This window comes from Chiloscyllium plagiosum, chromosome 25, assembly GCF_004010195.1.
Source record: "Chiloscyllium plagiosum isolate BGI_BamShark_2017 chromosome 25, ASM401019v2, whole genome shotgun sequence".
NCBI lineage: Eukaryota > Metazoa > Chordata > Chondrichthyes > Orectolobiformes > Hemiscylliidae > Chiloscyllium > Chiloscyllium plagiosum.
In genome coordinates this window covers 32,297,403-32,319,135 of record NC_057734.1, presented here as the reverse complement: position 1 = coordinate 32,319,135, position 21,733 = coordinate 32,297,403, and the positions used below count along the sequence as shown (strand labels likewise).

The 21,733-nt window shown below is 40.0% G+C and overlaps 1 protein-coding gene across 4 annotated transcripts in view; it reads left to right on the top strand.

Moving 5' to 3' along the window:
* The first annotated feature begins 3,515 nt into the window (after window positions 1–3,515).
* rbm19 (RNA binding motif protein 19) overlaps window positions 3,516–21,733 on the top strand; it is a 243,640-nt gene continuing 225,422 nt past the window's right edge. For 2 of the 4 annotated variants that reach the window (XM_043715848.1, XM_043715849.1), the window contains exons 1-3: window positions 3,517–3,731; window positions 12,847–13,029; window positions 16,034–16,162. In XM_043715848.1, coding sequence (XP_043571783.1) covers window positions 3,696–3,731; window positions 12,847–13,029; window positions 16,034–16,162 — 348 coding nt within the window. In that variant the 5' untranslated portion in view covers window positions 3,517–3,695. Of the gene's footprint in view, window positions 3,732–9,299; window positions 9,383–12,846; window positions 13,030–16,033; window positions 16,163–21,733 lie in introns of all 4 variants that reach the window. The other 2 variants (XM_043715850.1, XM_043715851.1) reach the window with 2 other exon arrangements.

The window sequence follows — 21,733 nt, the reverse complement described above, 5'->3', positions numbered from 1 at the left end:
GGGTCTGGAGGGATATGGGCCGGGTGCTGGCAGGTGGGACTAGATTGAGTTGGGATATCTGGTCGGCATGGACTGGTTGGACCAAAGGATCTGTTGCTATGCTGTACATCTCCATGACTCTATGGCCGATGTCAACTTTTATCACACAATCTTCTGCCCTTCTCTCTCCGCCCTTGCTGCAATTAAAATGGTGCTGGGAGCCAACTTGTTGGCACCGTACTGTGGAATTGAGTGGCAGGAGAGGAAGAAGTTCCTACTGCTGTTAGGACTTTCAAAGATTATACTGTTAGTGCCATATTTAAATCCCATATCAACATCACTTTACATGCTGGAAGCCAAGAGTGGCCTTCACACTCTGGTGTCATAGAGTCATAGAGATATACAGCACGGAAAAAGAAACTTTGGTCCAACCGGTCCATGCCAATCAGATATCCTAACTTAATCCAGTCCCATTTGCCAGCATTTGGCCCATATCCCTCTAAGCCCTTCCTATTCTTGTACTCATCCAGATCCCCTTCAAATGTTGTAATCGCACCAGTCTCCAACACTCCCTTTGGCAGCTCATTCCATACACACATGAAAACGTTGCCCCTTAGGTCCCTTTTAAATAGTTTCCCTCTCACCTTAAACTTATCCCCTTAAGTTTTGGACTCCCCCGCCCTTGTGCTCCATCATTATTATCCAAGGACGTGATCCAGAAATGCAAGTTAGCACCTTGGTTTGCTGACAGCTGACGCATTTTGTGGTAGAAAGGAGGGCATGCTTTCCTTTCCTGCAAATTGATAAAGGAGGCTATGCGAACAGTCTCACCCAGCTTAGAGACTGAGATAACAGCCTGAATCAGTGCACTGTGTCACTTGAAATAACCTGTGCTTTGCAAAGGTAAATGCCGGCATCTTCTCTCTGCTCCCTAATATTCACAGGGCCACCATTCACTGTAACTCTTCTACTGCACAGTCTTCTCACTAAACCATGGATGACAATTCTCAGTATTGAGCTCATAGTGTCTATTCAATGGCTTTCATCTACTCATCCTCCCAAAATACTAACCCTTCCTGCTCTCAGTCATGGATTCACTTTATCCCACCTTCTGCTCTTGCGTCACTTCTAATGGCTCCTCTATGCACAGTCATCATACTAAATCCCTCCCTTTGTGTCATTGCAGGAAATATTGGCCCACAACTTGGACTGATGTCTCCACAGTACTGGACTGACTGACTTGTAATCGTCTGAGTTGTTGTTTCTGAACTATAGGTCTGACCGTGGCCAACCCTCTGAACTGATGATCCCCTTCACTGATGATGGCAGTAAACCCATATTCTCAATTGACTCCACTAAGGACAGCTCCATTGTGACCTTTACAAATGGCTGTTTGATTGAAGAAAATGTAACGTAGGTGCCGTATAAGCTCCTGGCACATGCTGCAGGTGTGATATTAATGCAGTTTGATGTCATATATACCTACTTCCTTGACTGTTCAATGACCTGAGCCATGAAAGGCTGCTGCCTCTCCCTAAATGAAATGCAAGTTCACAAAGCTGACAGTCTCCAAAAAAGCACAAAGTATTGAGCACTAAGACCTGAAGCTAACAGCCACTAGAAGTATCCTGTGCAGATACATATGTGTGTATGCCTTTATGCTGAGATACCTGGCAGAAGTATATAGTTCATAAATGATCTGGAACTCTTGAGTGAAATCCTAATCGAGCTTAGGATTTGGTCTGAACCAGGCACAATGCAGTGGTGAGGATGTTAGTTTGTTATTGCCAACTTGTTTGGATGAAGGTTCGAAGAGGGAGATGTCCCTCGAGCATCCAGGGATATTGTGGTACAGACAGATCTGGATAAGGCCCAGAGAAACAAGAAGTGAGCTGCTTGCCTCTAGGTTATTGCTCTGACTTTCATGTTGGAAATTGGGGCCATATAGCTTCTCAGAGGAGAGGATATTTGGAAGCTGCGTAGAAATGAAGCAAGTTGTGCTCATAATGACATGTAAATACATGGAAATAAGGTTTCACAAGAATCTCATTTGCGAGACAGACCTCACCATTTAAAACCTGAGGCAGTGGTCTCTGATCTTTCATTCTCAGTGCAATATAAATTTTAAACTAAATATACATAGGTATTTATTTTGTCTTCTACCCCCCCAAGTATCAGTGTTACACCCTTGACTGAACATTATCTGCCAATGCCTTGAAGTTGGATAGTAGGTTAAGACTGCTAGTCATATACAGTCTGTGAGGCAGGTATGAACCATGGACTTGGTTATTTTTGATTGGCGGAACATTGTCTCACAGATATGTATGGAGCCAGAGTAAGCTTTCATATAAAACTCACAGGATATTAGGAATGAGTATTTTTCTTGGTTTACCAGTCCTCCCAAATCACTGTCCCTTGACCTGACTTTCAGCTCAATATTATTTTGCACAGAAATTATCTTGGTATTAACTTCGCTGCTTTGTAAATTGAACACCTGATAGGATTTAGTAGCCAACTGCCAAATGTCTACTTGAAGGAATAGATTTGAAACAAACATGTTTCCAGGATTTGTGCTTGCCATTGCATTTTCAGTGTGGATATTATTTTAATTTTGTAGAGAGTCATAGAGGCATAAGGACGTACAGTATGGAAACTGATCCTTTGGACCAACTTGTCCATGCCAACTAGATATCTGAAATGAATCTAGTCCCAGTTGTACATCGTCTTTTACTCCATAAGTCGTCCATGGCTTTCTTTTAGGCAACTATAGTGCTGTTTCCCCTTAGGGGTATAAACTGTTTTTTAAAAACATTTTTAAAATGTATACATTTTATGTATTTTAAAAGTTTACTCATGACAGATGTGCATGGTTAAGTTTACAGTTTCTGTCTAAACTTCATGAAGTCAAATTTACCTGAATCAATAAATAAAGTCTTGATTTGCCTTCCCTTTCAAGTACCACACCAATGGCAATTAGATAAATGTTCACATTCAATGAGCTGAATTTAATTTTGGTTCAGAAATAAAAAAAGAAATTGCTGGAAAAGCTCAGCAAGTCTGGCAGCACCAGTGGCCCTTGGAACTTCTTGTTAACTCTGATTTCTCTCAACAGCCAGACCCGCTGAGCTTTTCTAGCAATTTCTGTTTTTTTGTTTCTGATTTTCAGCATCGGCAGTTATTTTAGTTTGTTTCAGCTTGTTCACTAAATCCGGCTTATTACTAAACTTAATACAACATCTCGTAAGTCTGGCAGCATCTGTGGAGAGAAATAGTGAAGAAATTATCCTACACTACAAACTCTTTCTCTTTGTACTGTTGCTGCCAGACCTGCGGAGTTTCTCCAGCACTTTGTGCTTTCCTTTAAGATTTCCAGCATCCACAGCATTTTGCTTTAGTGCCAGGGCAGAATTCTGCTGGAGACACCCGGTGTGCATGCATGAATGACTGCTCCTCAGGGGAGCCAGTGAGCCCTTGAACCGTTTTGAACTGAAGATTGCGCGAGGAGGGATGGGTCCCTCGCTGCTTGCCGTCTTGCCTGCCGCAGGGGTTTCTGGGAGGAGGCGTTCGCGTGTCGGGCCCGGATTTCACGACTCGCGCCGACTGTGACCGTTGGAGAGAGCGCGTGAGGAGCTCGTGGTTCAGAATTGGGAAGGAGTAGGGAGAGGTTTGGCCTGGGTGAGAGCGCTAGGACCCGGGGAGGGAGAGCGGGCTGCGAGATGTCCCGGCTCATTGTGAAGAACCTGCCGAGCGGGGTAAGTCCAAGAGGCCGAGTTGGGGGGGGTGGAGGTGTACCTCGCATCCTTCTTGTCTCCTCCCCCCCCCAGTGAGTGAATCCCAAACCTGAACAACATGCAGGAGCTGACTACACCGGGCAGAGAGAGCCCTGTACGCTGTCAGATTGTTGCACCTTTCTCCTCCTACGCACGCACCCAGTGTGCTGCAGAAACACATCAGAGTGTGCTCCTCTCATTGACCTCTGTGCCGCCGCCGCTGCTCCTCTTTAACCCGACTAGGGACTGTGGTCATCTGCCCCCAGCACAGGTCCATAACTTGCCCAGTTGGTTGTACAGACCTTACTGATGAAGAACTTTAGCCCGAAATGTCGACTCTCCTGCTCCTCGGATGCTGCCTGACCCCGCTGTGCTTTTCCAGCACCACTCTCTAATCTTGACTGTTAAGAGCTTACTGTGGTTTACTGTTCTGCGGAAAGGTCGCTGCTCTCGAAACATCAGTTCTGTTTCTGTCCCTCGTTTTGGTTTGGTTTGCTTTCTTCCTGACTTGTTATAAATGTGTTGCTATCCCTATTCAAGCATGATTTGGAGATGCCGGTGTTGGACTGGGGTGTACAAAGTTAAAAATCACACAACACCAGGTTATAGTCCAACAGGTTTAATTGGAAGCACACTAGCTTTCAGAGCGATGCTCCTTCATCAGGATATTGTCACAACCTGAAGGAGCAGCGCTTTGAAAGCTAGTGCTTCCAATTAAACCTGTTGGACTATAACCTGGTGTTGTGTGATTTTTAACTTGGTACACCCCATTCAAGCAAGTCTTCTGATACCTGAAGAAGGGTTACTGCACTCGTAACTTTAACTGTGCTTTCTGTCCATAGGTCTTGTCTGACCTGTTGAGTTTCTCAAGCAGTTGCTGCTTTTGTTTCAACTCTTCTGGTCACCTCGTATTGAATTATTTTCCAGTTTTGTTGCAGTATGTCTAAACCAGGCTGTGCTCTGAGGATTAAACTTTATATCCATATTAATTATGAATGAGATACCCTGATTCCTGAAAGATGAAGTGTTATTGTATAATCAATAACATAATTACTCAATCATTAGTTCTGAATGAACTAAATGTCTGAGTAATTGCTGAGTATACCTTCTAATAAGGGTATACTCTTGGGGTCAGATACTACTGCCATTATTATGGTCTGAATGCTTTCCTGTATGTTAACTCATGTAACATGTGCCACAAAGACCAGTTGTTCTGACACACTATTAGTATCCCTACTTCTGGGCCAGAAGACTACATGTAATTTGGTCTGTGTGCTTACTGACTTTGTGTGTGTGTGTATATGTACATGATAACTGACTGAACACACGACACTCAGATTCTGTTGAACAGAGAGTGACTGAAAACAACAACTTTTAGACAAGAATGTCATCAGTTACGGTGGTTATGTAACTGTCTTAAATGCACACTGCCTGTCTGGTCTGGAATCTCTGCTTTAATACAGCATCTCTGTTTTTCACTTTAAAGAATAGGAATGCTTTTCCAAACCTATATAAGCGTGGACATAGACACACTAATACATACATTCAGGTTAGCATTGGCATGGATGACATAACCAGATTTAGTTGTCATGCCATTATCACAACTTGGCCTGTGTCATTGCCCATGACAGATGGATGTACATCATTTATTGCAGGTGCACAGTGTTAGATGAGACAATAACTTCAGTATCCAAGTTGTCATCCTGTATGATAGGTGGTCTGTTTTATGCAGTTTGAATATGTTGCCTGTTTCTTGATAGGACTGGACCATCGCTTATTAAAATGTCATGGGACCTAGGTTGGACACACTGACCTTGTAACTTTCTGCAGGCCCCTTCATTCGTATGAAAATCTTGAAATTATCTGCTAAGTCCTAGTTGAAGTTGGGATAACTGCATGCTCATAGATCATACTCTTGTCCCATTTTGGCTGGGGGGTGGGGGTGTGAGTTTGGGAGAGGTGAACTGAGTGAATCTGCCTTTCAAACATGAGTTGTCAGTGAGGGTAAGTTATTCCCTTTAGTGACATATATACTTAGCATGGTCACCTGAAAATCTTAGTAAAGTGCTTCCTGTGGATTATCATGGATTTTTCTGTATGTACAGTGCATTCTGCAAAAATGTTTGGCTGAGGATAGTGAGGAGAAGAGGTATATGTTGAACACGTCCTTTCCTGCACTGACTTTGGAAGGGCGCACTGGTGAAATGTGGATTGTTATCAGACACAATTTGTTTATGAACACTGAACACACTGAATATAGCGGCCAACATGTCAATACTGTTGCACTAGTATCTTGGATTTGTTATAAAAAGGGGAATTTAGTGAAAGGTGCAGATAACAGTGTAATTGTGTTTTTGGTCATGGAAAATATTAGACAGGCAATCTTACATCATGATACATGAGGAACCTTAAGTTGGATGATAGGTTCTCTCAATAGTTGGGGTTCATTTTGTTGGTATGTTTCATGCAACTCGATTAGTTGATCAGTCTTTATTAATGCCAGGCCAGTAAATGAATTTATGCATCAATTACTTGGTTTTTTTTGTGTCCTCATGTGACGTGTTTATATAGTCTTGCATGTCTTGACATAATTTGAATTGCCACTTATCATCTTTAAAAATTAAATTCACAGAGTCCTAATTTGTCTCTATCACCAGAATGAGCTTGTTCATCTAGGGACTTGTAGGATGTGTTCAGGCCCACCTGGTGCTGATGAAGTTACAGCTGGCCATCATCTGATACAGCTTGCTGAATCTGTTCTGCTTGGTTGTGGCCAAAATGATTGAAATTGTTGCTGAGAGTATCTTCAGTAATATCCACTTGTATATCAAAAATAATATATTTGTTCTTAGTTGGGCTTGGAAATCAGTGAAGAGTATCAGAGCTAGTTATTTGGGAGTCTGGTTTGTTGTGTACTTCTAAATTGTACTCTCTGACTGTCACACATAATCATTGGTGTGTTCTTCACATGCTTTCGACGGATCATTTCTAACAGTTTGTGGTTGTTATGAACAATGAAGTACTTGTTCAGTAGTTACCTGTGAAACATATATTTCAAAAACTAGAACATGAGTTTCTCTCTCAATGTTGAAGTAATTTGCCTGAGCTGATGTAAAAATATTAGAACCAAATGTAGTGGGTTTGCAATCCTGTGACAGATGTGCGCCAGGACCTTTATTGGATGTATCTACTTCTGATGTGGTAAATATTGAAGGAGCATAATATAGAAGTACACGCTTGCTAGGCTGATAGAGCACTATTGAGAGATTGAAAAATGTGCTGGTGATCTTCCGGTCAGCATGTGATTTTTTTTTGTAGAGAAGATCTCGAAGAGGAGATAACTGGTTGTAAAATTCGGGATGATGGGAGATCAGAATTGAAGAAACTGAGACCCCATTGTAAATCATCTTTGTCTAGTGGTGTAGGCATCTTCTGTACATCTTCGGTTTTGGTGGCATCATGTCTAATGCTCGTTGACAAGTAGATTGAAATAAAGGAATCAAGTTTGTTCATTTTGACTTTACATTTTGAAAACAACACTAATTCCTTGCCATTGTCATGAGTTGATGGAAATTTGTGCCATCGACATGTTTAGTTTTTCTGAGGATTGCAGTGTCATCTGCAATAAAGAGGCAACCTGGTGGATTCTTGATGATATAATTCACATAATCACATTGAGAGTAATCTAAGGAAATGATATCTAGTGAAAGATGTCCTAAAAATTTTCACTTTCTATGACTTTGCTGAAAGATAAAATCATAGAATCCCTACAGTGTGGAAGCAGGCCAATTGGCCCATCCAGTCCACACTGAACCTCTGAAGAGTGTCCTATCCCTGTAACTCTGCATTTCCCATGGCTAATCCACCTGGCCTGCATAATCCCTAGATACTAGGGGCAATTTAGCGTGGCCAGTTCACCTAATCTGCACATCTTGGACTGTGGGAGGAAACTTGAGCACCTAGAGGAAACCCACGCAAACAGGGAGAATGTGCAAACTCTACAGACAGTTGTCTGATAGTGAAATCGAACCTTGGTCCCTGGCACTGACTTGTCATGTTGCTCCTATGTATGAACTAATATCCCTTCTTAGTGTTGACTTAGAAAAATAAATATATCTGATAATTATTTGCTTTGGAGCTAATTGTTCAGAGCACAAGAAATTAGAATTGTCTGTCAGTCTGATGCTCAACATCAACAATATCTTTTTGTACAATGGAGTCCAATTCCAGTTTGAACTTTACTTGAATGTGAATGCTGCATTTGCAGGAGGATAAACGATGTGTTGGGCATTGTCTTTTAAAGTTGCTAATAATGTAAAACCTGTCTGGGTAAAGGTTAGTCAGGTTATGGTTAGACTCGATGTTGTGGTTTAGAGTCTTTTGTGTTGTAATTGATGTGTTTGTTATCTCATGGATTGTAATAATACATCAATCAGTGCAAACTTATGGACGAATCATAGGTTCTGGTGTACAACCAACGTAAAAGGTTTCAAGTGTCCATTGTGAGGAGCTATATTGGCATTGCAGACAAATAGTGTCACTGTATGGGATGTCAGACTCATTGCAAACATTTAGCTCGTGCATGGACTGCATCTCTGGTAAGATACATAAAGATGATATTTGCACTTGCATCACTGACGGTCTTGGCATATGCTTTGTAGGTTGCCCATTCCTTTTTGGGTATAACTCTTGAATAGAGCTTCAGCTTTTTTGTCAGCATCCATGCTGTGTGTTAAATTGGTCATATGGACACATGACAGGGGTCAGTAAGCAATGATGTTATAGTTACTTCTTGGACTTTGTTGACATGGGTGGAACTTTGGAAATGCTCTTGATACTGTTCCTTCCTTGACTCTTTGTCATACACTGCTCTGGAGTTGTGTGTTGCACACTTCAGCGCAATGTCCTCTTGTATATGTCACAAAATTTCTGGCATTGTCTTGTGGGTGAGATGAGCCACATCTCATAAAGGAATCCTGATTTGGACGACAGTAGGTGCTGTAAAGTCAAGCACCTGAAAATTTTGCTGGCTTACAGCAAGTGCTGTGAGCATATGTTCTTCTATCTGTGTGTCAATGACACATGCTTTAGGTTTGTCTAGAAGGTTTGTATATCTTGAAATTGACTCAGTTTTTTTTAAGCCGTCTTTCTTTATCAGTGATTTGTTGATCTGGGGAAATATAGATTTCTTCTTTTTTTCTTGAACTGAAATTCTGACAAAATGTTAATGGAGTGCTAATTCATCCTCAGCTGTTTACTTTTCATCTTTCTTCTTCTGCTTTGTTTTGTTGCCTTCTCTCTGTTTTGTTCTCCTGTTGGTGCTTCTGAGGTTGCCTACTTTCTGTTTCTTTTGCTGGAAATTGTTCGGCAGCGCTTATGTGTGGCGTTTAGACCAATGTATATAAGAACAATATTGTGTGTGTTTTCTTCTGGTTTCATTCTATTTCTGCAGTATAAAAATGGTGTAGCTGACTGGCAACTATTTACGGGCAAGGTCTTAACCATGTATGTAAATTTTTAAAAATGCTTTTAGCTGCATGTTGTTTTCAGATCGCATTGCCAATTTGGGAGTGTCTTGGTCCTCTTGCAAGCTGCCATCATTTATATTGGACAAACCTTGGCTTTTTTTTGAAGTGAGCAAATGTATTCACAACTGTTTCTTCATTGTGATTGACGTACTTAAATACTGCTTTCAGTTTGGTGGCTTTGTATACTTTAGCACTGAAGTTGTGTGGATAATCAGTCATGACTTTTTGGAAAAGAAATTTTCGCAACTGCCACTGCTGCTGTCATCAGCTGGCTGCACTAGCTAGTTGTTGCTGTTAGCTGCCACCAGTTTGTAGTGTCCATTTGCAGTCACCATGTCACACTCTGATGGGTTAAACATCACTGGCAGTAAAATCTAATCTGAGGTGGTGGGGGTGGGACCCAGGGAGATAGTGAGGAAAGATTTCAATCTGAGACTGGTACAGTTGAGAGGGTAAAAACAATGACTGCAGATGCTGGAAACCAGAGTTTAGATTAGAGTGGTGCTGGAAAAGCACAGCAGTTCAGGCAGCATTTTCCTGCTCCTTGGATGCTGCCTGAACTGCTGTGCTTTTCCAGCACCACTCTGTTCTCAACTGTACCAGAGTTTAGATTAAAGGCAAGTCAAACAGTCAGGGCAGGCAGGGACAAAGCAGAGAACAAGGTAGGGTTGATAAATTAAACTGCATTTATTTCAATGCAAGAGGCCTAACAGGGAAGGCAGATGAACACAAGGCGTGGTTAGGAACGTGGGACTGGGATATCATAGCAATTACAGAAACCTGGCGCAGGGATGGACAGGACTGGCAACTTAATATTCCAGGATACAAATGCTACAGGAAGGACAAAAAGGGAGGCAAGAGAGGAGGGGGAGTGGTGTTTTTTGATAAGGGATAGCATTACAGCTGTACTTAGGGAGGATATTCCTGGAAATACATCCAGAGAAGTTATTTGGGTGGGACTGAGAAATAAGAAGGGCATGATCACCTTATTGGGATTGTATTATAGACCCCCTAATAGTCAGGGGGAAATTGAGAAACAAACTTGTAAGGAGATCTCAGTTGTCTGTAAGAATACTAGGGTGGTTATGGTAGGGGATTTTAATTTTCCAGACATAGACTGAGACTGTCTTAGTGTTAAGGGTTTAGATGGAAAGGAATTAGTTAAGTGTGTACAAGAAAATTTTCTGATTCAGTATATCGATGTACCTACGAGAGAAGATGCAAAACTTGACCTCCTCTTGGGAAATAAGGCAGGGCAGGTGACTGAGGTGACAGAGGGGGAGCACTTTTGGGCCAGCGGTTATAATTCTATTAGTTTTAAAATAGTGATGGAAAAGGATAGACCAGATCTAAAAGTTGAAGTTCTAAATTGGAAGAAGGCCAATTTTGAAGGTATTAGGCAAGAACTTTCAAAAGCTGATTTGGGGCAGATGTTCACGGGTAAAGGGACGGCTGGAAAATGGGAAGCCTTCAGAAATGATAACCAGAGTCTATAGAAAGTATATTCCTGTTAGGGTGAAAAGAAAGGCTGGTAGGTATAGGGAATGCTGGATAACAAAAGAAATTGAGGGTTTGGTTAAGAAAAAGAAGGAAGCATATGTCAGGTAGAGACAGGATAGATCGAGTGAATCCCTCAAAGAGTATAAAGGCAGTTGGAGTATACTTAAGAGAGAAATCAGGAGGGCAAAAAGGGGACATGAGATAGCTTTGGCAAATAGAGTTAAGGAGAATCCAAAGGGTTTTTACAAAAACGTTAAGGACAAAAGCGTAACTAGGGAGAGATAGGGTCCCTCAAAGATCAGCAACACGGCCTTTGTGTGGAGCCGCAGGAGATGGGGCTGATACTAAATGAGCATTTTGCATCAGTATTTACTGTGGAAAAGGATATGGAAGATATAGAATGTGGGGAAATAGATGGTGACATCTTGAAAAATGTCCATATTATAGAGGAGGAAGTGCTGGATGTCTTGAAACACAGAAAAGTGGATAAATCCCCAGGATCTGATCAGGTGTACCCTAGAACTATGTGGGAAGCTAGAGAAATGATTGTAGGGCCTCTTGCTGAGATATTTGTATCATCAGTAGTCACAGGTGAGGTGCCAGAAGATTTGGAGGTTGGCTAATGTGGTGCCACTGTTTCAGAAAGGTGCTAAGGATAAGCCAGGGAACAATAGACCAGTGAGCCTGATGTCGGTGATGGGCAAGTTGTTGGAGGGAATCCTGCGGGACAGGATGTACGTATATTTGGAGAGGAAAGGACTGATTTGGGATAGTCAACAGGTTTTGTGCGTGGGAAATCATGGGAGTTTTTTGAAGAAGTAACAAAGAGGATTGATGAGGACACAGTGGTAGATGTGATTGATATGGACTTCAGTAAGGCAATCGACAAGGTTCCCCATGAGGTACTGGTTAGCAAGGTTAGATCTCAAGGAATACAGAGAGAACTCGTATCCAACTATATCCAACTCATTTGGATACAGAGCTGGCTGAAAGATAGAAGACAGAGAGTGGGGTGGAGAGTTGTTTTTAAGACTGGAGGCCTGTGACCAGTGCAGTGCCACAAGGATTGGTGCTGGGTCCACGACTTTTCATCAATTATACAAATGATTTGAATGCGAGCATAACAGGTATGGTTAGTAAGTTTGCTGATGACACCAAAATTGGAGGTGTAGTGGACAGCGAAGAAGGTTACCTCAGATTACAATGGGATCTTGATCAGATGGGCCAATGGGCTGAGAAGTGGCAGATGGAGTTTAATTTGGATAAATGTGAGGTACTGCGTTTTGGGAAAGCAAATCTTAGCAGGACTTAGACACTTAACGGTAATCGGGAGTGTTGCTGAACAAAGAGACCTTGGAGTGCAGATTCATAGCTCCTTGAAAGTGGAGTCGCAGGTAGATAAGATAGTGAAGAAGGCGTTTGGTATGCTTTCTTTTATTGGTCAGAGTATTGAGTACTGGAGTTGGGAGGACATGTTGCGGCCGTACAGGAGATTGGTTAGGCCACTGTTGGAATGTTGTATGCAGTTCTGGTCTCCTTATCTGAAAGATGTTGTGGGGCATGGTTACGATAAATAGACAAGGTCTTTTCCCTGGGGTGGGACAGTCCAGAACTAGAGGGCATAGGTTTAGGGTGAGAGGGGAAAGATATAAAAAGAACCTAAGGGGCAACGTTTTCATGTAGAGGGTGGTATGTGTATGGAATGAGCTGCCAGAGGAAGTAGTGGAGGCTGGTACAATTGCAACATTTAAAAGGCATTTGGATGGGTTTATGAATAGGATGGGAATATGAATAGGAAGGGTTTGGAGGGATATGGGCCGGGTACTGGCAAGTGGGACTAGATTGGGTTGGGATATCTGGTCAGCATGGATGGGTTGGACCGAAGGGTCTGTTTCCATGCTGTACCTCTCTATGACTCTGTAACTGCAATGTTTACCTATCTGTATGGTCTGGAATCTATGCAACGGTACAGCAATTGCTGTGTGAAATAATCTAGGACGAGAGAATCAATATTCCAAAGGCATGCCTTAATTTGATTTGTGGGTTTGTGTTACTTTTTCATTTCCCAGATGAAGGACGAGCGTTTTAAAACACTATTTGGTGCCTTTGGAACATTAACAGATTGCACGTTAAAGTTCACAAAGGATGGAAAATTTCGAAAGTTTGGATTTGTTGGTTTCAAAACAGAAGAGGAAGCACAAGCTGCTTTAAAACACTTCAATAAGAGCTACATCGACACTTCCAGAATTGCTGTAAGTATTCTGCAGTATTACTTTATTTCAAGTCATAAGTTCTTTCGCAGTTACATAAATGTTGTCATAATGTTGTTTGTTGAAAATCTCCCAAGACTTCTCTATAAGATACTTTTAGAAGGGATGTTTAGAAATTCATACAAGTTGTTGATTGCTATCTTGATTAGGTATTAAGTGACTGCAGATTTCAACATTTTCATGCCATAGTTAACTGGATTATACAATATATTTACTACTTTGCAGTTGGCATTGACAGATTTCATTAATTTAATTTGGGGACTGACAGAGGATTATTTATTTACCATTGAATCATTTTCAGCTTTTAGAATGCTCAATTTTTTTCTCGAGTTTGATGTTCTTTGTGTTTGTTTCCTTCATTTCTAATAACTTTAATTGGGAATAATATGCAAACAACATATTTTGATGCAACATTGTGACAACATTGATGCACTTTATCTGTACTTTTTTGATTCGATTCGATTCCCTACAGTGCAGTAACAGGCCTTTTGGCCCAACAAGTCCACACCGACCCTCCAAAGCGTAACCAACCCAGACCCATTACTCTACTCCCTACTAATGCACCTATCACTATGGGCAATTTAGCATGGCCAATTCACCTGACCCACACATCTTTGGATTATGGGAGGTAACCGGAATACCTGGAGGAAACCCACGCAGACACGAGGAGAATATACAAACTCCATGCAGACAGTTGCTCGAGGCTGGAATTGAACCCGGGTCTCTGGCGTTGCGAGGCAGCAGTGCTAACCACTGAGCCACATGCCACCCATTGAGTTAGCTTAAAAAAATTCCTGCTCCAAACAGGTGTCTTCCACCAGTGTATGCTGGAAATTTGACTGTGTTTATCTGTTCCATTTAAATTACCTGGCACTTGTCTAGCATGAGTGTTGCTTACCATTTCTAAGCCCAAGTGTGAATGTTGTCCAGTCCTTGTTGCATATGGGCTACAGTAGTATCTAAGGCATTGTGAATGATGCTAAACATTATGCAATCAGGAGTGAGCATCCCTACTTCTTAACTTATGTTGGAAGACAAAACCAAGTTTTGCCATTGAGGGAACAGTTTAGGAATTAGGTAACTGAGGAGTACAATACACAAGATGAAGAGGGGCTGAAGGCCGTTTCAAGTGTGTCTGTGTGCATGGAAATAGAAGTCACATATATGGATTTTGATCAGATAGGAATAGAACTGTGTGGGTGTTTTGAGGATGGACAGTGCAAAACAGCCAGCAGAAGATATTGGAATGTTGACTTTCTTGAATGGTATAGAGGAATTGATGAGGGCAAAAGCTAGCAACATGCTGCAGCCACAATCACAAGGGCTGTTGTGGGTATCTTGTTAAAACTCTGTAATTCACATTGGACTATTGTTTCAAAATATCTGTACTTAACAAAACGTTGCTGCCCATATTTAATCCTGTTGGCACCTTAGTTGAATTAATCTTTCAGAAACGCATTCTCCAACAAAGTGCAGTAGCCTAGCTTTCTCCATTATTGTAGATCTTAATGAACCTAGATGCATTGTGCATAGTGGTATTTTTATTGTGCAAGATTTCTAAGGGTTCCCGTTACTTCTGATTTTGGAATGACTGGGTTTGGTTTAATTCTAATTTAGTTACATAATTAACAGATCTTGAAAATAAAATCCCCCTGAAAGTTGATGGAGAATCTTTTCTGATGTCTTGGCAAATTTATCCTCAGCACTGAAGTCCAGCAAAAAATACATTAGAGAGACAGTTTGTTTCAAGTGTGAAACATGGGTTTGTTGAAAGTGGTATAAGCTGGATATGTACATAAGAAAGGAAAAGAGGAATATGTTGATCGGATTAGGTAGAAGGGATTTTAAGCAAAAATGCACAGCCTGAATAGGCTATTTCTGTGCAGGAGTCTATGTGGATTAAATTTTCAGTGGCTGTTGGGTTGATGAAAATTGAAATGCGAGTTCCAATTGTTTAAAATCTGCACTTCAAACACCCAAAAATATATTGTGTGGTGTCACGACATGCTAAAGGTGGAGAGAATGTTTGATGGGAGAAAGTGAGCATTGCAGATGCTGGTGGTGTTTGTTGCTGTTTGGTGGTCTAACTGGCCACCACTGTTACTTGTGCAAGCTAATTTATGGTTGTCTTGATTGGAATCTAATTTTCCAGCCTTCTTTCCTTTGAATTAATCTGTTCACTTAAACCCATTTTTTTTCTCTTTGGGGATCAAATGGCTACTTGTTGGTTGAGGAATATTGGAACTCTTTGATGCTTATTTGCAGTATTACTGAATAACTGGAGTGGGTTGCATTCTGGGCATAAGGGGATTTAAGTGACTGGTTAGTTTGGAAAAGAGGTTGGTCACTGCAGTTTAAATAATGATTTTCAAAATCATGAGCTTATACAGAATAGATAGGGCTAAACTGTTCCCATTGATGGGAGGGTTGACAGCCAAAGAAAATCAATATAGGCTGATTGGCAAAGCAACTTGAGGGGACATGAATACAAACATTTTTTTTAGGCATCAGTTAGCTGGGATCTGCAATTAACTGCCTGAGGGTATGTTGGATGCATTTTTGAATTGTCGAATTGAATTAGCACCTGAAGGGAATAAATTTGCAGTGCTACAGGCCGAAAGCAGAGGATTGGGATTAGGAGCATTGATCGTCGACAGCCAGTATGAACTTGAAGGGCTGGATTCTATGATTCTATAAAAAGAACAGTTGCTTTTACAGTATCCTCAGTTAAAATTGAAAGCTGTAGGAATGGTCAATTCTCTTAATTAACTGTCTAATTTGGTCATGTTTGGTACATTGGATTGTCTATTTGGTTATATACACATAGGAAGGAGGCATGCGTTATATATTTATGAAATCTGCTCTTGTAGCAAGTACATGAGAATTGATGAAATCTTGAAGTTTCACTCTTGTCAATAGCATGTGAAGTCTATGTTTTACTATTGCAACTTGTAACAACCACTAACAGAATCAATGCATATTATAGGTGGAGTTTTGTAAATCATTTGGGGATCCAGGACTGTCCAGACCATGGAGCAAACACTCGCAGAGGAATCAGGCTGGGCAAATTCCAAAAAAGACAAAAGAACAAAGTTGCAAAAGTGAAGGACCAAAGGTAAAAGCCTACACCAGTATGGCAGAGGAAGAGGCCTTTTGGCCCACCTTCCAGTTGTGAGAAATAAGTGTTTTTTTAAAATTGAGTGACTCGGACATGCTTGAATTTATTGCTAAGTTTTCAATTTTTAAAACATTCAAAATATTTATTTACAATATTTTAATTAGTATCAATTACTGTTTGCTGTGAATTCTTTAAATTTAGATTTAGAATATAAAACAAAGCATATTTATTACAACAAAAGCAGAAATTACTGAAGAAACTCAGCAGGTCTGACAGCATTTGTGGAGAGCAAGTAGAGTTAACATTTCAGGACTTAAAACATTAATTCTTCTTTGTCTCTATTGACTACTGAGTTTCTCCAGCAATTTCTGTTTTCGTTTTGGATCTTTGGTATCCGATGTTCCTTGTTTTATTTTCCTATTTATAATATATACAGTTTTTGATTACTATTAAGAAATAGCTATTTGAAATCACTGACAAAACATATTATGTTTTTTAATGTTAATCTGCTAACGTTCTATAGTGAAGTTATGCTGGATTTTATTTGTGGCTTCCCACAAACCATAGAGATACATTATATCATTCCAATGTTTATTTTTCAATCTTGTTAAGGTTGATGCTGGCTGATTGATAAGCATGCAGATATAGTTTGTCGAGAGAGAAAGTGTGTATATACAGAGAATTTCAGTATTAAGAATAGAAAGCTTGCAAAAAAATTTCTTTATCTAGAAGTTCTGCATAAAAGTTGATTTGGTGGGAGAGATCTTTCCATTTCGTATAACAAAATTGAATTATGTATCAAAATGATACTTTTTCTATCTTACATGATCTAATCACTGTTAGCTAAATTCTTACTAGTATCTGAAACCAAGTTTGTGTCTTACCCTATTATAATTTAATTTTATTTCATCTTAAGTTTTGTAACACGCCAGCAACTTGCCTGAATTCATCTTGTTATAAATTATTTTTGCTTTGCAAAAATGAAAAAAATATTTTTTAACATGTAAATTTATGTAAATAGTGATCTGCAGTATTTTGAGGTGTATTGTAACATCTTTCCAACTCCTATCATTTATTACTAGTATCTAGAAATCCACTGATCTCTAACTACAGAGCATTAATACCATCCACATGACAATTATTTTCTGTTATTTTAGAATACCCTGATCATATATTGTGGCAAACATCCTTGTAAAATTGGGGGGAAAACTTCTACACTTTGAGGTCTGAGTGCCTTTGTTGACAACTTCAGTGCAATGTGGCTTCCTTTATGAAACTAAGTCATTGATGGAATGAGATGAAGGTATTGAAATAGCTTTATTGGCTGGTTTCAGTATAAAACTTTATCTATTAAAGTGCACTCCTGTTAAATTCTTTTGGGACTACTCAGCTGTGTTAGGCATCAAAAATTGCAATTTGTAATTTCAATTTTGTAGGGATTAATATTCACCTTAATATCTCTTGTTCTCCAGTATTAAACCTTCTACAATAACAATTACTTGAGACAAAATTGAAAGAAAAGTTATTTTAATATATTTTGGATTATATTTCACGTCCCACAAAACTTTTTTTAAGCTTTGTACATTTTGGGATTATAATAAGTATTGTTCATTACTTTTGAAAAGTAAATGTTAGGAAGTCCTCAGCAGAGTGGGAATGCATCATGAAACAAATCAGGCGATAGCAGAAGTTCTGTCCATAGACATGTGATACTCCAGTATACAAATTGAAATAGCCAATATAACATCCTTATTGAAAAAGGGAAAGAGAAATAAACCAGTATATGTTGAATGTAAAACTACAATTGATTCATAATGCAACTGCAGAAGGCTTGACAAACTGAGCAGCATATTGGAAAATAAGTCCTGTATTTTTAATGTTTATATTGTAATGAATTGACAACCAAGTGGTATTTTTAACTTAAATTAGATAAGTGCAAAGTGTGCATTTTAAAGAAAAATAAAACAAAGAATTGGGGGATAGTGGTAATGTACCTTTTATTAAGACATTGAGAAGCATAAATGATCAAATAGCCTTAGGGTTCTATATGCAATACCCGAAGAATGCAATTGCAGTTGGAAAAGGCAGTGACATTTTGACTTGTATAAGTACAGGTGTGGCCCTGATTTTGCTGGAGTGCAGGCATTCCAAGGCATACTTGTTTGTTAGATTTGCTTGTGTATATTTCTATTTGTTTCAAAAAAAATCTTTGTGCATAGTTTCTAGTGTACAGGCTGTTGTGAAATACATGTAAAAATGACTGAAGAGAAGCATTAATTAGTGTTGATGAATTCAGGGTCAAACTGGATACAAAATTAAAAAATAGAAACAGAAAAGAAAAAGTAGAATTGAGTGTGAGGGAAAAGGAAAAGTAAGAAATTTTTTAAACTTCAAAAATAATTCATAGCCTAGTTACTAACTTAGTAACTACTGATCAAGCTCTCTTACCCAGCCAGTTTTGAAAAGGGTACTTCTGTTATTTGTGAGACTTAACTTTCTTTGGCTCCAAAATTGAATAATTAGTGTGCAAGTGCAACAATTTCTTTAAAATCAGAACAAGGTGGAGCAGCAGAGAGCACTTGCACACAGCTAAAGAGAAAATAGCTGATTTCAGTTAGCAACTTGTAATTTTCAATCCTTGGAGCATCTCTTTCTTACTACAAGCACCTGATCAAATTGCATATGAAGAGCAGAGTGTGTAATTTGCATTTTGACTTCTTTTTCATCAAACTTTGGCTAAGGGTAAAGATGTACTGATGAACTTATACAAATCCACAGTGCTCTGTATTCCAATTGGGAAACCCAGGACCATGAACGTCAATAAAAGCAAACTACTTAGATGCATCAAAATGATGTCCAGAAAAACTAGGGTTCAAAAAAGATTTACCAAAATGTTGCCAGGAATGGAGGGTTTGAGTTATAAGGATAGGCTGGAAAGATTGGGACGTTTTCTCCCCTAGAAAATAGGAGGCTGAGCGATGACCTTATAGAAGTTTATAAAGTAATGAGGTGCATAGATCAGGTGAATAGCACATAGGGTGAGCGAGTTCAAAACTAGGTGGCTTTTTTTTTTTAAGTTGAGTGGAGAAAGATTTAAATGGACCTGAGAGGCAACATTTCCAGAGGGTGCTTTGAGTGTAGAATGAACTGCCAGAGAAAGTGGTGGATGCGAATATAGTTCAACTTTTAAAAGACATTTGGATAGGTACATGAATAGGAAAGGTTTAGAGGAATATGGACCAAACGCAGGCAAGTCGGACTAGTTTAGTTTGGGAAACTTGGTTGGCATGGAGGAGTTGGATCGAAGTGTCTGTTTTCATGCTGTACGTTTCTATGACTCCGAGTCTATTCTGATTATAATACCAAGTCAGATCCTAGAATAAAATCTGGCTTGACAGATCATATTTCAAAATTTTGTTATTAGTTAATTTGATGATTATATCATAGTTACATGAGGTTGCAGAGGTTTCTTTAAAAAAACAAACAAACCAGACTATTTTAAAAAGACCTTAACACAAAATTCAAACCAGCACTATCTATTATAGAAACTCCAGTCCAGAGAAATCAACTGGATCTCAACTCTTTAAAGTTCTACTTAGCTCAGTCCTTCCAGGTACTTTCTTGTGTACCATGGAGAAAATGTTATAGTTCTTTTCCAAGTCTGCTGCCATATGCTTTTCACAAATCTGAGAAGAACTTTATTTTAGTTCCATTACCTTTCAGATTTATATTCAAACTCACCTGGCCTGGAAGCTTTGCAAACCAGACACTTTTGCTGGGATGACTGGCTTCCCTTAAAAAGAGCTGGAAAACATCTACTGGGAGAGAAACTTAAAACTTGCTTGAGGATGCAACTCTGATGTTCTCTGAACTAAACTAAATTTGCTTCTGATCTCAATTCCTGACTCTTTGGCACTGAACTGAAAACAAATCTCAAAGGTATTTGCTGTATCTATTAAACTTAACAGTCATAGAGTTTTACAGGATGGAAAAAAAGACCTAACATTGTTGGTATAGTCAACAGTGAAGAAGGCTATACAAGATTGCAAAGTGATCTTGATCAATTGGGCTAATTGGGTTGAGGAGTGGCCGATGGAGTTTAATTTGAATAAGTGTAAGGCATAGCAGTTTGGTAAAATAAACAAGGGCAAGACTTGAACAGTTAATAGTAGGTTTCTAGGTAGATTTGTAAAACAGAGAGACCCAGGGGTTCAGGTACATAGTTCTGTGAAAGTTGTGTCACAGGTGAACAGAGTGGTAAAAAGGAGTTTAGTACGCTTGTTTTCATTGCTCAAACGATTGAGTATAGGAATGGGAATGCCATGTTGTGGTTGTACAGGATGTTGGAAGACCAGGTCTGGAGTACTGTGTACAGTTCTGGTCACCCTGCTGTAGGGAGGATATTACTAAATTGGAGAGCTTAGAGGGATATGGGCCAAACGCAGGCAAATGGAACTAGTTTAGTTTGGGAAACCTGGTCAGCATGAACGAGTTGGACAGAAGGGTCTGTTTCTGTGCTGTATGACTCTCTGTGCATTCATGTGCCTTTTTGCTGTAAGTTCATTTTCCAGCACTTAGTCTGGAATCTTGCATGTTATGGCATTTGTAGTGTTCATCAAAATACATACTAAATGTTGTGATGGTTTTCATTTCTATAATTCTGAGGCAATGAGCTTCAAATACCCACAACAGCGGGCGTGATGGCCTAGTGGTGTTGTCACTTGACTATTAATACGGAAACTCAGGTAGTATTCTGGGGACCCTTGTTTGGATCCTGCTAAAGTAGATGGTGAAATTTGAACATAATAAATGTCTGGATTTAAGAGTCTAAGAAACCATGAAGCTGTTGACTGTCAGAAAAGCTCAGCCACTCAGTTGTATCAGCAATGCAAAGTCTCAAAAGAGAATGAAACTGGATGGACCACTTGGGAACACAGGAAATGACAATGACAACAAACAGCCCTATCAACTCTGGAAGATCATCTTTACGAACATCTGGAGGCTAGTGCCAAAATTGGGTGAGTTGTATCATAGACTACTCAAGCAACAGCCTGACATTGTCATACTCACAGCTTGCCACTTTACAGACTTGTGTCATACACCACCGTCAGTATCCCTGGATAAGACCAATCCCACTGATAAGCCGGGCTGGCAGAGATGGTGACACGCATGGGTACAGTCGGGGCTGGGGGATGAGGGGTTGCCTTGGGAGTCTCATGGCATCAGCTCAAAAGTGGACAAGAAACTTTGAGTGGTAGAGGTATACAGCATGGAAACAGAAACTTCGGTCCAACCCGTCCATGCTAACCAGACATCCCAACCCAATCTAGTTCCACCTGCCAGCATCGGCCCATATCCCTCCAAACCCTTCCTATTCATATACCCATCCACATATAGAACATAGAACAATACAGCACAGAACAGGCCCTTCGGCCCACAATGTTGTGCCGAACATTTGTCCTAGCTTAAGCACCTATCCAATTGCCGCTTAAAGGTCACCAATGATTCTGACTCTGCCACTCCCACAGGCAGTGCATTCCATGCCCCCACCACTCTCTCTGGGTAAAG